This window comes from Zeus faber (assembly GCF_960531495.2).
Source record: "Zeus faber genome assembly, chromosome: 1".
NCBI lineage: Eukaryota > Metazoa > Chordata > Actinopteri > Zeiformes > Zeidae > Zeus > Zeus faber.
Window position 1 is genome coordinate 11,272,645 of NC_137193.1, and position 17,902 is coordinate 11,290,546.

Genomic DNA, 17,902 nt, shown 5'->3' on the forward strand with positions numbered 1-17,902 from the left:
AAGTTGCATACCATGTTATGACTATGGCCTAATTTGCAAGGCTCGACATTAACACTTGCCCGCCTGCCCGGGGCAAGTAAACTCTGTGTTCGGGCAAGTGGAATTCCTCATGCAGTTGTCTGATCGGGCAAGTGAAAAATAGTTGCGATCTCTAATGTAACGGTTATCTGAAAATAAACTTCATACTGATCGCCGGGGGCGGGGGACCCCGAGGCACAGGGACCGGAGCTCGCAGCTTGTGGGTTCTAATGCTTTAAAGAAAAAGTGTGCTCCGAAAATATTGTAAACTGTATTCTACAATATGCCCACTTGATTTATCCACGTGAGAGGGCAGAACAGAGTACCGGCAGCTAAGGTGCCAGTACGCACCGCTACACATTCCATAAGAGTAGTTAACGTTATGGATATAATTTGGATTGTGATATCAAAGATAAGATATTAATGTTAAACGGAACATGATGCCGCGATATTGTGGCGGTTCCTCCTGCCACAGGCCAGCCAAGTGCCGTTTCCGGGGCCCTCCGGCACAGAAGACGGTGGGTTGTAGACACCAGGTTATTGCAGAGAGGAGGCTAGGTGGAATTAGCCAGGAGCTGATGTCATGACAGGGCTCCTGTCCTGAGTGAGTGTGGGGATGGGGGGTTTTAAACCTGCTGCTTGTTAGCCCAAACAATGAGCAACAGGTATGCAGCCACCCCGACCCAATCACCTCGATCCAAGACAGGTGTGGCTGCTCAAACCATCCCATCCACACACCACAGATATGATGAGTAGAATTAGGTAAAAAGTCAGATGAGAGCAGAACGCACAGTGCGGACACATACACGCAGGAGAAGAGACACACTCGCAGTAGTGGTGAAAAGTTTTCTCTTTTCAGTGAGCCGGCTCCTACGGCTCCCAAGTATTTGTTTTTATTTCCTTTAATTTTATGAAATTGTATGAAATATTTTGTTTATATTTATTCCACTACAAAAAAATAACATTGTTTATATTGATTGATTGGTCTCAATTAACATCCTCTAAAACAAATTACACAATTATAATGAAAGCAAGCAATTAAAAGAAAAAATGACATCCTATTGTTTTAAATCCAATTTTATATTTCCGATATTTTTCTTGCTCCACTGTCTTCTAACAGAGTGGAGAGTATTTGAATGGTTCAGTTACAATTCTCATTTAGCTTTGTTCACAGGAGGGATCTATACCTCCTAAGTAGTTATTGTTTAAGAGCCAAGATTGCGTTTAGCGAGGCAGATTTTGGGGGGGGTGCGGGTGATCCGTCTCCCCCCAATATTTTGATCGTGCATTTGTCCCCCCTGTCCCCCCCCTCCAATAAAAAACATTTTGTGTCACACAAATAAAGAAATGTTTTGATAAGTTGATGCAGAAAAGGCAAAAATAGTTGCATTCCTACCAGAATGCAGGAAACAAAGTGTTTCAAATGACCCCCTGTGTAATGTGTCCCAAAGGGCAAGAGGCTTAAAAGGCTTAATGCCAAGCCCTGATTTGATATTGTCTTCATCGCGATATCGCCGTGAGAATAAAATAAGAGTGATATTGAGCTGATCACCCGGCACTATGTGAGGTAGTTGAACTTGCCAATCAGTGTTGTCCCAAGGGGTTTTTATCTGGTGAGGTAGGACCCGAGGACAGTGACTCAGAGCCCACCGCTGTACTCGACTCTGTGGCATGACATGGCGGAATTTCGCATGACTCATCTTCTTGAGAAACAGCCACAACCCATTCATTTCCTTCCCTTTCCTTCCTTCCTTCCTCTTATTCCATCTGCTTTGCCTGGAAATCTGATGAACAATCAAAGCATTGGTTGTGGAAATTCTCTCAAACTCCTTTATGCTACTGCACACCAGGGTTGTTTCCTTCACCATAAATCCGTCATTGCCTCACAGTTTCTCCCTCCTCGGGTCATGTCTCTCTCTGTCCGCAGGGAAGCAGCGGTGGGATGGCGGCCCATCTGGCTCCGACAGAACTTTCTCAGACTTCCCCAAACAGGAGCTCCAGCCAGCCGACCAATGGGAGCACAGATGGCGGCTCGGTTCTCGCAACTCGGCAGAACTCGACGGCGGAGGAGGCCGCCGGCGCCACCGCGTCTTACAATAGCACCGATGGTGGCGTGCCCACCGCCGCCCCCACCGAGCTCATCACCGCTCCCACGCAGACCGGTGAGGATGTGCTGCCTGTTGTTTTGAGTGTTTTAGTGTGCTGTTGGAGGGAGGCCAAACAAAGTACAAGCGCAAAATGTGCTGGGTCATCGCTGTCTTACAGGAACTAGAATAACCTGTAGTGAGGGCTGCTCTGTAAAAATCATAACCACGATTATTTTTGTCAATATTGACATCACACATCAAACATTTAACGCAATTACTCATTGATTTTGGAAACATGCATTCAAACATTCATTGAACTAAAAAAAAAAAAAAAAAAGTATTTAACAGTGTTTTTTCTTGAACCTTAAATATGATTAAACTGAAAAACTAGAAAAAAAATAAATATATTAAATCAATATCTAATATTAAAAATATTAGATAGCCCGTCAGGCTGGATCCCCGATTGATATTGTTCCGGGAATATTCTCTGAATTTTGAAGCTACGAACAAGGTTTACATTTTGTATGAACCATTTTGTATGTTACAAACACCTTGCGGCTGAAGTTTCATTCAAATCGATCCCCATACGGAGCAGAAATTTGTGGAAAAACCGACCAAATTTGATCGACATCACAGACGCACATTAGATAGGTGAACGAACCTATAGAACTGGCAGAAATACTTCAGAACTGTTGCCTACAGTTCTTTTAGTTCCTTCGATTCGTTCATTGATTCCCTCTTCAGTTATTTTAGTCAGGATGCTGTTATTTCCGCAACGAATTCACCACTTATTTACACTGTGCACGACTGATACTCTTGAAGATTTGTTACAATAACAACAAAAATGTGTAGCGCACTACACAAAATGCACTTCATTATATATCCTCTATAATTGAAGTCTGTTAAACCACTTTAGTTTATTTATTTGTAGGTTTAAAAAATACATTATTATTGTGGAGGCAGTTTTCTGTTGATTTACAAACTGCCATAACATAATTCTGTTCCCCAAAATAGATTAATAATCATGATGAAGAATCGTGATCACAAACTTGACTATAACAATTGTGATGATCCTTTTCGCCATAATCATGCAGCTCTACTTCAGAATGTTTAACCGCCGTTAGTTGCGTCGTGGGAAACCCCACCCACAGCCGAAAACACCACCCGGTCATAGAATGACACTGTAACCAGGCCGGAAAGAATAAACTTCTGAAGTCCGAAAAAACACCGAAACAGAGAGCCAAAGCACACTCGCCCATTGAACTTTAACGAAAGGCCGACCACCCTGGACCCCGCCTATTGCCGCCTGCAGCTTAATTTATTGTTATTATTTTAATTGTGCTGAAAACCGGGGCATTTTAGTGTTTTGCAGATACGCCAGGACACCAGACACAGTTAAGTCTCATGTGCATGTACAATTGTATTTCTTCAATAATATGTAGCCTATACATTAAGGGACATTTCACTCTTTTTTTAAACAGTTAAAGAAGTGAAATGAACATTAACCCGTGTAGGGTCAACATATGGTATTTGCAACTGATCAGTTAAATCAATTGAATTATAGATTTACTTGGATATTGATCATAATCAGTACCAAAAGTAACAGTGCTTTGGTGAGTTTGAACAAATGGGCCGTATTGGATTCAGCCTATCGTATGTTTGGGTCAGCTCCCTGCCTACTGACCACCTGTAGTTTGGTGCTTGCTGAACCTGGTCAATGCTGATCTTTTGGTTTCCCCGCCAGTGAGGGAGCTGACGGTGTCGGCTGGGAAAAGCGTCGAGGTCATCCTGCCGCTGAATGAGGTCGAGCTCAACGCCTTTGTGGTCCAAGAACCGAAGCCAGGTGAAACTTCAGTTTTACTCCACGTGACGCGCGCAATGACTCACTCTTTATTTTTTTAACAATTGACATTGTTCCGGGAAAATTCTCTGAATTTTGAAACAAACACGGTTTAAGTCTCGTTTGAACCGGTATGTCACAAACACCTTGTGGTTGAAGTTTCGTTCAAATCGATCCACATAGGGAGCAGATATTGGTGAAAAACCGAACAACTTTGACCCCAAATAGTCAGCTGGTCCTGCTTGATTGCCGTACCACTATTCATAAACAAAATGAACAATTTGAGATTAACAGTAGGACGCTTCATGACATCATCATACTATTCACGGCAAATGTGTAGGTTCCGATTCAGAATGTCCGCTGGACCGTGTACGGTGTGGACTCGCTCTGTCGTGGTTAGAATTAAACAACTATGGGTCTACGTATATATTTATGTACCTTCTCACCTGGTAGGTGTCTGTGGATCTGTTTGATTGATATTTTATCTCCCTGGTCCCCATTACTTTGCCGGATGGATGAAAAACACACAAAAATGTAGTCCCCAAAAACTCGTGACCACATCGAGTCGAATTGGCCGAAATGACTGGGTGATGTGTTCAAGATCATGCGAGTTGTCGGAAAAAAAATCGAAGCCGTGATGGTAATCCCTCACAGAAATAACACAACGTTTTTCATATTTAATGGAAACGTAGCTTATTGAAAATGTAATCCGAGGGAAAAAAGTCTCCGATGATATTACGTAAGCTCGACGGCTGTTGTAAAATCTCAGTACTTACACACAACAAGGTGAGTTATAACAATGACAAGATTTGGTTTAAATTTAAAAATATATATATTTTTTTTCTTTTTTCCAAACGTCACATACAAACGGTTTCCTACCGCTAAACAAAGCAGATATAAATGAAAAGAATACTGTGACTGACTCAAAGTCACAATATTCTCAAAAAAAAGTACTATCGACGTAACTCCACAATGTTTGATGTTTGTAAGTTTAGTAAATTTCGAGGCATTTCACAGAAACCAAAAATCTGTAACACATACCAAAAATGAATAAACTGGACCACGTGTATTGCTGCCTGCAGCTCTATTTTTTTCTAATTTTTAGCTATTTTAGAATATTTTAGAATATGATGACCTTTTATTTGTATTGCAGCCTTCATACAAATCATGCAGCTTAACTTTAAAGGAAGGCAATCAAATAAAAAAAAGCAAGTAAATAGTAAGTTAGTATTAGACAAATAGACAAAAATATGCAAATGGAAAAAAAAAAATGAAATTAAAAGAACACAATCAATTTAAACAGTTCAAATTAAAACAAATTACGAGCTCAGCTGAAAAAATATACGTTTTTAGTATTCACTCCAAATGCCTTGTCCACCTTGTGAAGTTTAAATTGTTCTCGTTCCCAGGGAGAAACTATGCATTTGACTGGCGCCTGAAAACTCATCCCAAAGATTATAGCGGGGAGATGGAGGGGAAGCACAGCAAGACACTGAAACTCAGCAAGGTAGCGCTCCTTCCTTTTCACACCCTGTCCAAAATACCAGGCGTATACTTCTGTATACTTTTTGTATTCACACAACCTGAAGTTCCCTTTCGAATATGTTACTCAATCGGCCGGTGACGGGATATTTGCAGCTGTGCTTTCACGTGAGCGTGATTAGATCGCGCGAATGTATTTGTCATTGACGTGCAGTAGATCAACCTCATGAGGCCAAGTGATAAGAAAATGGGATTTCTCCGATCACGGCCATAAACTCGAAATGAACGGACGGCAACGGGAAAGATATTTAATATTCAGTGTTTTATTATGAATATACAATTGAGTTTTCCATTAAAGAAAAGATACAAAATTGTTTGTATGCTGTCAATTATAGTTCTCAGAAAGAAAGAAAATCGGCCAAATGGGCCAAATTTAAAAAATCGGAATCAGCCAAGGAAATTGCAACCGGTGCATGTTTAGTTTTCCGAGTTAGAAATGTGTTCTGGGGCTTGTTTCTGCGTCGCTGAGGGAATGCATATCATACAAATTAATTTGGAAATGCATTCATTCTTTCATATGCCCTTGTGTGAGGTCTATCAGTTCTTGAAAAAGACCCGTACATCATGCAAAGTCATTGTCAAGCCGCCAGAAAAAAGGTTTCATTATGCAAAGTGAGCGGTGCAGAAGTGCAGGAATGTCACCTGCTCTAGCCGGCACGAACCCGAAGTAGAGCTGCTTCAGACAAAAGCAAAAAAAAAAAAAAAGAAACCCTCCTCTTCCCATTTAATTTCCTGTATTTTTCTATCTACCCCAGCTGACCGTGGGCCTGTATGAATTTGAGGTGATTGTGGACGGAGACGGAGTCTACGGAGAAGGCTACGTCAACGTCACGGTGAAACCGGGTGAGGGCCGGCGTCCATCGGCCTGAACTTCCTGAATTTTCCCCTCCGGGAATTAATGAAGTCTTATCTCATCCCAGTCCGTCCGGTGCCTCCAAGCTTCCCCACCTGCACGTGTCACCTTCTAGAAATAGAACTGTCGACTGGTATTAGAGTTTGTTGTTCATCATTTCGACGTCTGTGGCCGACCAACAGTGGTTTTGCCGTTGTTCAGATCAGATCGTAAGCTTTGCTATATCTGGATCGGTGGTTCTCAACCCGTGGGTCCCTGCCCAAAACTGGGTCACGGCTACGTTTTGAGTGGACCACTTTGTCAACGTGAAGCAAATGGCAAAGCAAGTCAGATGTGTAGGTAGGGAGGTAGGTAGTTGTGTAGATTTAGTTAGTTAGAACAGTATTTTGCAGAGCAAATCATTTGAAAATGATCAGAAATTATGAGCATATCACACACTGGCTGTGAAGACTGTAAACGACCGTTTAGCTGGAAGACGATGCCGCTCGACTCCCACACACCGAGATATTTTTGTTGGGTTTTTATCTTTGTCTCTCCCCCCCAACTTCACACTTTACCAATCACCGGCCCCTTATCTCCCCGAGTCCCTTACCCACGAGTTAATTTGTTTTGTTTACGCCCGACAGAGCCGCGGCTGAACAAGCCCCCCGTCGCCGTGGTGTCTCCCAAGTTCCAGGAGATCTCCCTGCCCACCAGCTCCACGGTGATCGATGGCAGCCGTGAGTGGACGCGCGTCGAACACGCTTCTCACGTGATGCGATTTTATTATATATATATATATATTTTTTTTTTAAACTAAAAACAATTGGGATTTTCTCTTGAAAATGATTTAACATATCTCGGTGAGACTCTGTTGGTTAATTTCTTTACAAATGTACAAATTAATATTATAATAGGCATAAATGGGGAAAAAAAGATACCATATTCCAAACATCAGATATGGGATTTTGTAATTTCCTTTTTGTTTTGTCGCTGTCTGTCTGTCTGTCTGTCTGTCTGTCTGTCTGTCTGTCTGACTCACTCCAGCCTCCCTTACTCCGTCTCTCTTTCGCTTTCAATTTAACTTTATTGACCTAACAAGATTTCTTACGTTGCCAAAGCATTACACGATAATGTACATTAGATGTATAATAATAATAATAATAATACACATAAAATATAATACAGTTAAGACATGAAAACAATAATGAAATGAATGAATAGATCATCATCATAACCGTCTCTTTCTTTCTGTCTCTGTTTCTTACCCCTTCTTTTCCCTCGCTTTCTTCACTGACTCCCTCTCCCCCTCCCCAGAGAGCACTGACGATGACAAGGTGGTGGCTTGGCACTGGGAGGAGGTCAAAGGTCCCCTGCGGGACGGGAAGGTCTCTGCCGACACCCCTATCCTCACCCTCACCGGCCTGGTGCCGGGGAACTACACCTTCAGGTCAGCTTCCCCCACCCCCCTTTTTAAACGCCCGCCTTCACCGCACAACCGCACAATCCCAACCGCCCACGCCTCATTTCATCTGTACTTGGTCATGCACGTAGGCAGTGGGATCCAGTGGGGACATGTTGTATGTACAGTATGTTGTGATGTATGATGAGGGCCGAGGGCAAGACTGACTAAATGCAATATCACAATATTTTTGTGGACATAGTAGAGCTGTGATGATAACCGCATTGCCACAATAACGCGGTTACATGCAGTTGCCGTGATATTGAGCTCATCACCGCCATCACTGCATATGAAGTTTAAACACAATAATCATTTCTAAGTTATCATCAGTTGTCTTTGGTTCTGTGATCATGGACTTTTGGAGAGACTTTTCAGTTGCTGGGGCGATTTGTTTTGTGTGTCCCCGATTACTATTAATTATTCCTAGGGCTGTACCCGACTCAGAGTTTTGTCAGTCGAAATCGGATTCGGCTGTTGAATGAGAATATGAACGGCGATTCTCACACACACACAGTGAGATACTTCTCTGTGCATTTTTGTAAGCTTCTCTCTGTTTTATCTTGTAATGCACACTGACCGACAAAACGACTAAACCACTAAACCACTATACCTCGGTTATAAAGAATTCATCCAGTCACCGCCCTACCATATAGTTTATTTGACTTGGTTGCCTTCATAAGATGGATTTACACACAAGACATGAAACAGTCATCAGTAACATGGATATAATAAGCATTGATTAGAACAGCTAGAACAGTATGAGACGTTCAGAAAATCGCATTACTTAACCGTGACGCAGCCTTAGACAATATTGAACTATATCACAATACTGATAATACATCAGTGTATCACCCAGCCATATGTTTGACAGCCCATTAAGCATTAAGCGTTTTTTTCCCTTTGAACACTAAAATTGCAATTTTGCGTTCTTGACTCAACAAAGGAAGCTTGAAAGTTTTTTTTTTTTTGTTGTTTTTTTGTTTTTTTGGTACAGTTTGACGGTGACCGACTCGGACGGAGCCCAGAGCTCCACGCAGGCCACCCTGTCCGTCAACAAGGCCATGGACTACAAGCCGGTGGCCAATGCAGGACCCAACCAGGTAGGAACCGAATTTCCCACAATAACGACGCTATCAGGAAAAACTTGATTCTTCGATGCGCAAGATGTTGCAAAAACAGTGGAAGTGGTATCGCAATCTAAGTATCGCAATACATTGTAGTTCCACTGCTATCGTCCATCAATTTACGCAGACTGCAAAGTAAACGTGTCCCGTAAGGATGGGGGGAACCCGGGCGGGGCAGAAAGAGATCCTCCTTTTTAACGGTAAAATGATTGCATGCCTCCTTAAATAAATGTGTTGTGTCTTAATTTGTGTTTTAATATTAAAACGACCAGGTCATCACCCTCCCTCGCAACGCCGTCACCCTGAATGGCAACCAGAGCGCGGACGACCACGAGCCGCTGGCCTACGAGTGGTCGCTCAGCCCCGAGAGCAAGGGCAAGGTGGTGGAGATGCAGGTCAGGCTCCCGCCGCCACACGTTGTGGGGATTGTATTTTACTGATATGTTTGCAGTTTTCCGATTTTGTACTTCGCTGATGTTGTACAATCTGAGCTGTCCAAAAGAACGATTTAATAACAAATGTAAAGTAGAGAGGGAATCTACATCTATACGGTCAGTGCACATTTGTAAACATGCCCGAGGGCCAGATCTTTTTATTTATTTATTTATTTATTTATAACTTTTTTTGGACATAATTTAACACGTGAGCCCCATTACATGAAACGTAAAGTCCAAAATGTTAATTTTGTTTGTTCCTTTTTATAAATGTTTTATTCTATATATACTTTTTAGGGTGTGCGGACTGCGACCCTGCAGCTGTCGGCCATGCAGGAGGGAGACTACACCTTCCAGCTGACCGTCACAGACTCAGCTGGACAGCAGGACACCGCCCAGGTCACGGTCATCGTACAGCCAGGTAAAACGACTGAGAAGAACCAAAAATGTACATAGTAGGGGCATATAGCAGTATGGTAGTGATAATGTTATTAATAATAATAATAATAATAATGAATGCATTGTATTAATAAAACAGATAACGATATATAAATGGTAGTTTTAGTACTGGTGATATGCTGTATTCCACCCCCCCATGTGCACTCACAAGTATTTACTTTATTGGGTATTTTACAATGACTGTCGGCTATTTGCAGTATGCAAAACATCTATTATCTCTCTGATGACAGATTACAACGCTGTAGGGGTCGAAAACAAATGTGGGGGGGGGGGTTCCCCTTCCAGTTCTTTCTCTTGGTGTTTTTCCTTTGCTTTTCCTCTCATTTTGCCCACTTTTTGCTGTTCTCTCAGTCTTCTTAGTGCATCTTCTGAGCGCAGGATTCCATGCCCTCATCTGGTGGTTTTCACCTGCGATAGATACCTAAAATATAAGGGCGGCCTCCAAGTAGTCGACGGGAAGTTTTTCCACCACAATTAGCTGGTATATATTTTTTTAGCGGGTAAATCCGCAAACAAAATAGGTGATTGACACCTTTCCTCTCGCCGGGAGAAATGGCGTTCTTTTTTTTTTCTGGCGCGTCACGTTTGACGTCACAAACACGCCGGAAAAGGGTGTGTCATGGTTTCAGTGTGATTTGGGGGGGGGGGGGGGTGGGAGGTGGAGGAGACGGCAACTTAAACAAACAACCACCTGAAACTTGGAAAAAAGGAACGGCTCATCGCCCAGCGAGACTCCATAGTTCCCTGCGTTTCTACAAAGGAGCCGTTCAAAAGAATTAGGTCTTTTGTAAATGACCCAACACCAGGAAGCAGCGTGGAGTATCCATGCCCACACCTGCGCAGTGTACGCACCATCCCTCTGGCGGCGTGGAGCGGAGACACTCCTCCGATTGGGGGTGGTGCTGGAGTGGCCTGGAGCCCAGCTGGGAGCGTGGGGGCTTCGCTGTGGTACTCAAAGCATTTCATGGTTTCCGATGCGGGGGAATAAATTCAATAACTTCTGATTTTAATTTTGGATTCTAAGTCGGATATGAAATGATCGACTGGTACACGGAGGGGCCAAAATGAGCGTGTCTACCCGGGTATCCTGTTTACATCGGAGCCATCGGTGCTGGAGCCGATTTTAAAACCGGTGACCATTGCAGAGTCATTTGACAAGGGACTGAAATCCGGATGTAACCTTTCCCACGAATGACAAATGGCGGATGTTAGCGGGTGTTACCAGGTTTTGGCGCAGCGGGAAAGGGGTATTGGTATGTATATAACCTATGTATGTGTATATATAACCGATGTATATGTATGTTCTAACCTTAAAACCAATATGGCTGGCCCCGTTAACGCTAGAGGGCTTTTCATTTGAAACAAATTTTACCAAAAATAAATGTTCAGTCTCCTTCCTGGTTGTTCCGAAACATTCAGGAGAATAATTCAATTTTTCGGAGAACGGCTTTTGTCAGTAATTAACATGCAGCTCGCTTCATGTGTGCAAGCCGCACGAAATTCCGGAAATTTAGAAATTCACAAATTCCGAAAAATATTGTGTATATTATAAAAAATATTGGGTATATTATAAGAGTCAATTAAAACCGTTAATCACATTCTTCAACAACCAAATCATATATTAAATGCCGGCGGCGGCGGACTGGGGACTGGGATGGCGCAGCGACAGGGTTGCCAGGTCTGCGGTTTTCCCGTGGAATTGGCCTACTTTTGAAGTGTTGTGATAGCAATGATAGCAATGCTGTTGGACTTTAAAAGCAGTATATATGGTTTGTCAGGCGCATAATTTGAGTTCTGGTATTGGGCTTGTTTTATCGGCCGTTTTGGGCTGGTTTTGTCGTAGACCTGGCAACCCTGCACAGCAAGGTTTAGCGAGTCAGCGGAAAGAGCGGTAACTGACACACCGGGAAAACCATCTTTCATACACCATTCAGTGCAAATTATGTCTATTTAATTCTAGTGTGTACATTAACAAAATAATAATAGTGCCTAATAATTTTAACGGATATAGTGTTTTAAATAATTATTTAAATAATTAAATGAATATCGTAAACTTGCAACAATTAATCGAACTAATCGCTTGAACTGACGACAAATAGTAGACTTTGAAAAATTTTAGTCAGGGCAGCCCTGTAAAATAAAGTATATGACCGCACTTATCTCCTATGGCGTGTTTTCCAAATTAACCCGCAAGGTGTGTGTACTGCACTGAGCCTCAGCGACGTGCTGAGGAGGGGTTGGACTCCAAGCTCCTCAGCGTTCTCCAGAGTATCCGTATTAAACCAACCTGTTAATCTGTTGCTGCTTCTCTAACCTTTAGAGCAATCCTGCCCAAAGTCTCCTCTGGGACATTTAATTTGGCTCGCGAGGGCTTATGGGGGGAGGAACGTAGACCAGGAGTGACAAGATATTTGATATTGTGTACAATCGTATCTGGGAAGAACCTAAAACTAATGGGGGGGGGGGGGGGGGGGAATGTGCACCCTCCTTTCCTCAAATCATTCCTCCGCCGTTCCTTCCCCAGAGAACAACAAGCCACCGGTAGCGGACGCCGGGCCGGAGAAGGAGCTGACGCTGCCCGTCGACAGAACGACGCTGGATGGCAGCAAGAGCAGCGACGACCAGAAGATTGCCACCTACCACTGGAAGCAGAGCAAGTCAGTACACACACACACACACACACACACACACACACACACACACACACACACACACACACACACACACACACACACACACACACACGGCATTAGAAATAACCCCCCTAAAAACCTTTTTTTTTTTTTTTTTTTTAATTTTTTTTTCTTTTTTTATGCATTTCCTGGTTTTCCTCTCTCTGTCAGGGGTCCTGATGGGGTGAAGCTTGAGAATGCGGATACCGCCGTTGCCACGGTGACAGGCCTCCAGGTGGGCACGTACGAGTTCAGTCTGACCGTGACTGACGAGAGGAAGCTGCAGAGCACCGACACCGTCACGGTCATCGTCCGGGAAGGTGTGTGCGTGCGTGCGTGTGTGCGTGCATGCATGGGCTTCCATGTCCTGGAAAGTGATAAGAGAGTGGACTGGGGCTGTACCCAACTCGGAATTTTGTCAGTCAAATCGGATTCGGATGTTCAATGTGAATATTCATCGGGGGGGGCGAGCGATTGTTCGTGCGTAGGGTTGGGTTCCCTCTGCCTGGTTCTCACACACGCAGGAGGGGACCATGCTCTGGGCGAGCGCAGATTGGACCCCGATCGCCCCCTCTCCATGCCTAATGTGCAGAAAATAAAGCAGTGTTAAATCTGTCCTTAATTTGTTTTAGTTTTTCTCTTAAAAAGGGAAAAAAAATGTTAAAAAAGAACCGATGAAAGTACTGTTAAAGTACCGGATTGATAAGCTGAATCGGTAAGAGTAGTAGTACCGTTAAAATCGTAATGATACCCACCCCTACACCTGCCCCGTTCCTCCAAACGACTAAAAACAGGAACACGGCGATCGGGTGCACCCTGAGAGCCGTGTTCACGTCCACAGACGGTTCACACATAATAATATATTTATGATTTCCCTTATTTTAAATTCCTCATTGAAATGTTATCATTGTGCATTTTGTAGTCTTTCTATCTGTTTGTAGTGCACACTTCTTCTTTTTCTCTCGGCTGCTCCCGTTCGGGGTGGCCACAGCGGATCATCTGGCTCCAATACCTTCTGTTCTGCACATCTCCCTCCCTTACACCAACCGCCTGCATGTCCTCCCTCGCCACATCCATGTTTGTAGTGCACACTGATTGAGGAAAAAAAAAATAAAAAAAGACTCATCGACTTGAAGAATCTCAGTCGACTGACCGGACCATGCATATCTCCAATGTGTGCCGACAACAACGACCCCCTTTGTGATTAATTTAAAGAACGCACTTAACGCGAGGTCTCTCTGCTGGTTAAAGCCCTATGAGTGACTCATGGTGATGGAATCTGACTCCGTCTCTTATGGCGTCCCAACAGAGCTGGACCAGCCCCCCGTGGCCCACGTCGTGTCCAGCGCGCCCATCTCCCTGCCACTGAGGACGGCCACTCTGGACGGCTCCCACTCCACAGACGACAAAGGTGGAGTAAGCTACCTGTGGACCCGGGACGACAGCAGCCCGGCCGCTGGGGTAAGCCCCAGCATTTCATCTATAATTAATCATTCCACCTGGACGCCGTGGAGTGTGTGAGTGTGAGTGTGAGTGTGAGTGTGAGTGTGAGTGTGAGTGTGAGTGTGAGTGTGAGTGTGTGTGTGTGTGTGTGTGTCTTATTTTATTTCTATTTATTAATTGCATGCTGCTGCTATGCTTATAGCTTGTAGCGAGGAAGCAGGTGGAGGATTTGGACGTTGTTTGTCCGATATAAAGTCACGGCTCGGATTTCTAGCTTCTGTTGCCAGTGGAAACCAGGCGATCAGCCATTAACCACTCAGTTAACAGATCATCGATCACTAAATATATCCGTAATGCGAAATAATCTGTTGTCAGACCTGCTTGGAGATGAATATGATGCTTTATATGCTTGTGTAAAGTTAACCAACTATCAATGACAATACCTTATGGAGGGAATTTAACACTCATTTAAAATATAAAATATTTACAGTAAGCTCCATTTTTATAGCTACATACATTACTTCAATTTGTATATATAATAACAGGCACAAAATAATTGAGTTTCATATATTTTATTGGAGTCTTTATATGTCACCATAGCAACATATCATAATTTTTTGCCCTGGTACCTCCTCCTCACTCTTCCGTGTCGTTCAGAAAGTGAGGTTTGCCGTCTCCCGTCTACCGTGTTCCATGTGGATGCAGGTTAAGGGTGTTTTGAGTCTGTTTTTTGGCAAATATATTTGAAGATAAAATGGTGAAACCTGTCGTTAGATGTGTGCTACCTGTACAAAACGAGCGTTACATAAGACATGCAGGTATTCCCCAGACTTTACTTGTAGGTGATCTCCCAACCTGTAGATTTCCCCCCCCAGGGCACACATGGGTTTATGTTTCCACATTGCATGCTCTGCATTGAGCTGACCATCTCACTGAAAGTTCAGCAATAGAATAATCTTAAATTCCACTATCGGTGTATGACAGATGATCCCAACCCCATTCATATGAATCAAGATTGAGGCCTCCCCCAAGTAAAAGTTCCTTGAAAATGAATTTTATGAACAACTTATTTGACCTTTTTTTTTTTTTTTTTTTTTTAACAAATGTAATCAGCTTGGAAACATTCGGAGCGATGGTTTTACGACTTATTTGTTTATTCAAAACAGGCAGAGATGCCGAAAGGCAGTCTTCGCTGAACGAAGAAAACGCCCAAAGGGCTTAACAAACATTTGGCACGAACAAAAGACGAGGGAAGAGTGATGTATCGTGCATTTCGAGCATCTCCCGCCGTTTATTCCTGGTTTTAACACAGGACGTGTTGAACAACTCTGACCACCAAGCCGTGCTGTTCCTGGGAAACCTGGTGGAAGGGAAGTACAGTTTCACGCTGACCGCCACCGACAGCAAGGGACAGAGCAGTAGCGACAAAGGCACGGTGGAGGTCAAACCAGGTACAAAAAACACATAGAAAAACCACAAACGCAACACGCATTTTGAATCTAAAAATGTACGATTAATTGTCATAAAAAATAATTGCAATTAAAAATGTAATTGCTTTTTACGTTGATTTGATACCATTATCATAGTATAAACTTATAATAGTGGAATAATACATGTTGAAGAACTGCAGAAGCGATATCTATTGAACATTGGAACATCAACGTACATCGACATCAACTAACCTACTTCGCATTTTGTCTGTTGCAATATTTAGTACATTGGCTTAAAGATTCTCCTAAATTTGGGTGGGAACATGTGATTGTGGAATCTCAGCGAATTCACAAAATAACAGCGGTCTGCTCGAATGATTGTGATGAGATGATTATGTAATTAGATGCGACAGCTTTATGCACAGACAAATTTTGCATTGAAGCATTGACTACGACTGTTTTTGACGGTTTCTATGTTGTTTACTATTTTCTTTATGCATTATTCTATTCCATGTGAAGTGTCTTTGAGCTTTGCAAAAAGTGCTATACAAATAAAATGTATTATTAGTAGTAGTAGTAGTAGTAGTAGTTGTTATAAGAATTTTATATGTCTGTGTTTTGCTGTACTTTTCACATAAGCTTTTGTACAAGGTATGTGTACTTTGCTTTTCTTATAAAGGCTAAATTGAGTTCATGTCTTAATAAAGAAATGAACTAGTCACTTTCTGTGCCATAATGTGAAGAGGAGAAAGGCAACATGTCTTGACCATCAGATAAGGGAACAGATGATCAACAGATAATCTGTCTCAACGAAATTGCCCCATCAGCGATACTGTCTCATCAGCAGGACCCATGCGGAGGCGTCGTCAGTTTCGCCACTCCTAGAAAACTGTATAAAAAAACTCAGATCTCCAGAGAGAATTGAGCACTTCCTCTGTGGCACTCTGTTGTGTTGTTACACTGAAACTGCTCCTCTTGTACAAGATTAAATACTTTATTAACCTAAAGTATTTGTCTCCGGTTTCCTCTGTAACGATTAGTCCGTCCACAAACAAAGTTTATAACAATTTAACTTTAACAGTGGTATTATAATAAATACAACCAATGCACACTCTCACTGCTGGACCACCAACACTGCACCAGCAGATGGTTTCCCTAATAACTGTGCTCAATATGGTGTGTACGTGACACACCTATTGACATATTGTACGTGACATAACCATATTGTGTCCACACAGAGCCAAGCATATTTGGGCCTGGACACACACACACACACACACACACACACACACCTCCTCGCTCTCCCTCTCTCCTCCCCTCCCTTCCCCTCCCCTCCCTCCCAGACCAGTGGCAGTTGGACCTGGTGGAGCTGGTGCTGGAGGTCTCCGTCTCCCAGGTCTCGCACCGCCAGCAGGACATGCTGCTGCGGCAGGTTGGAGTCCTGCTCGGCGTCCTCGACAGCGACATCATCGTGCGGGAGATCAGCGCCTTCAATGAGCACAGGTCTGTATCCCTGCGCGTTAATTTAAACATACTCCAGTGAGCTAGCCCTTCCGTACATGTGGAATTTGTGTGAAATGCACCTGAATCAGCTTCTTACCTCTTATCCTGTGGTATTTGCATCTTCAATTTTGTACCGTCAAGTAGAGAATAAATATAGTTTTAAAGAAGAGGGAAAAGCGACTTCCCTACTAAAGATACAAGTTATTTAAAAGGTACGCAAATTTGTAAACCTGTAAAAAATATAGAATGTTAAAAAAAAAAAGATAAATCAGTAAAAATCATTTAATAAAACAAGAATCCAGTGGTTTAATATATATATATTTTTTTTAATTAAGCCAAAACAAGGAGAGAAAATAAATAAATAAAATATGAAAATAATGGTTCCAATGGCAACAGATAAAGAGATTTCACGCTAAATTCCCTTTATACTAATAAACAGAGGCATCCAAAATAACTCGACCATCCCCCCTCTGCTGCTCTCCCCTCAGCACCCGTCTGGTCTTCCTGGTCTCCGGGGGCCCCACGCGCCCCCCGCTGTCCGGACGCAGCGTTGCATTCGGGCTCCGCAACAAGTTGCGCAAACAGAAGAACGACTTCCTGATCTTCAAGGCCCGAAGAGTGGACACAGTCAGTGAGTACTGATGAGGAAACAGGCTAATACGGAATACAGGAAGCGTGAATTTGCAAGGAGGGTAAACATGCGATACATATCACATACTGCTTCTATGTATTTTAGATGTATTTTCTGTCATTTTTATGATTGATGTACAGTTTCTCACAAAACCCGAAGTGCAACTTTTAAATGAACAGAAGTTGCATTTCTCGGCTACAGTTAGGCCATCACAATTAAATAATATCCCGCGCCCTATTATTAATGAGAAACTGACGTCAGCAGTCTATGGATGTCATGGATCCGCTGCGCTCCCTTACATGGACGAGTTGAATAAAATTTGTATTCCGAAAGGTCCCGACATGGCGTCTCCCAAGTTTGATCCAGATCGGTCCATCATTGTGCAATTATTTAGTTAAAAAACTGTATTTTCTGTCGTCGGCGCA

The 17,902-nt window shown here is 43.0% G+C and overlaps 1 protein-coding gene across 1 annotated transcript in view; it reads left to right on the forward strand.

Moving 5' to 3' along the window:
- Nucleotides 1-17,902, forward strand: part of kiaa0319l (KIAA0319-like) — a 33,027-nt gene that overhangs the window by 9,874 nt on the left and 5,251 nt on the right. Inside the window, exons 6-20 of the mRNA XM_080003647.1 lie at nucleotides 1,946-2,180; nucleotides 3,850-3,948; nucleotides 5,355-5,452; nucleotides 6,243-6,330; nucleotides 6,967-7,059; nucleotides 7,637-7,769; nucleotides 8,776-8,881; nucleotides 9,178-9,300; nucleotides 9,637-9,760; nucleotides 12,323-12,455; nucleotides 12,642-12,790; nucleotides 13,780-13,931; nucleotides 15,226-15,364; nucleotides 16,687-16,846; nucleotides 17,335-17,477. Coding sequence (XP_079859773.1) covers nucleotides 1,946-2,180; nucleotides 3,850-3,948; nucleotides 5,355-5,452; nucleotides 6,243-6,330; nucleotides 6,967-7,059; nucleotides 7,637-7,769; nucleotides 8,776-8,881; nucleotides 9,178-9,300; nucleotides 9,637-9,760; nucleotides 12,323-12,455; nucleotides 12,642-12,790; nucleotides 13,780-13,931; nucleotides 15,226-15,364; nucleotides 16,687-16,846; nucleotides 17,335-17,477 — 1,975 coding nt within the window. The remainder of the gene's footprint in view (nucleotides 1-1,945; nucleotides 2,181-3,849; nucleotides 3,949-5,354; nucleotides 5,453-6,242; nucleotides 6,331-6,966; nucleotides 7,060-7,636; nucleotides 7,770-8,775; nucleotides 8,882-9,177; nucleotides 9,301-9,636; nucleotides 9,761-12,322; nucleotides 12,456-12,641; nucleotides 12,791-13,779; nucleotides 13,932-15,225; nucleotides 15,365-16,686; nucleotides 16,847-17,334; nucleotides 17,478-17,902) is intronic.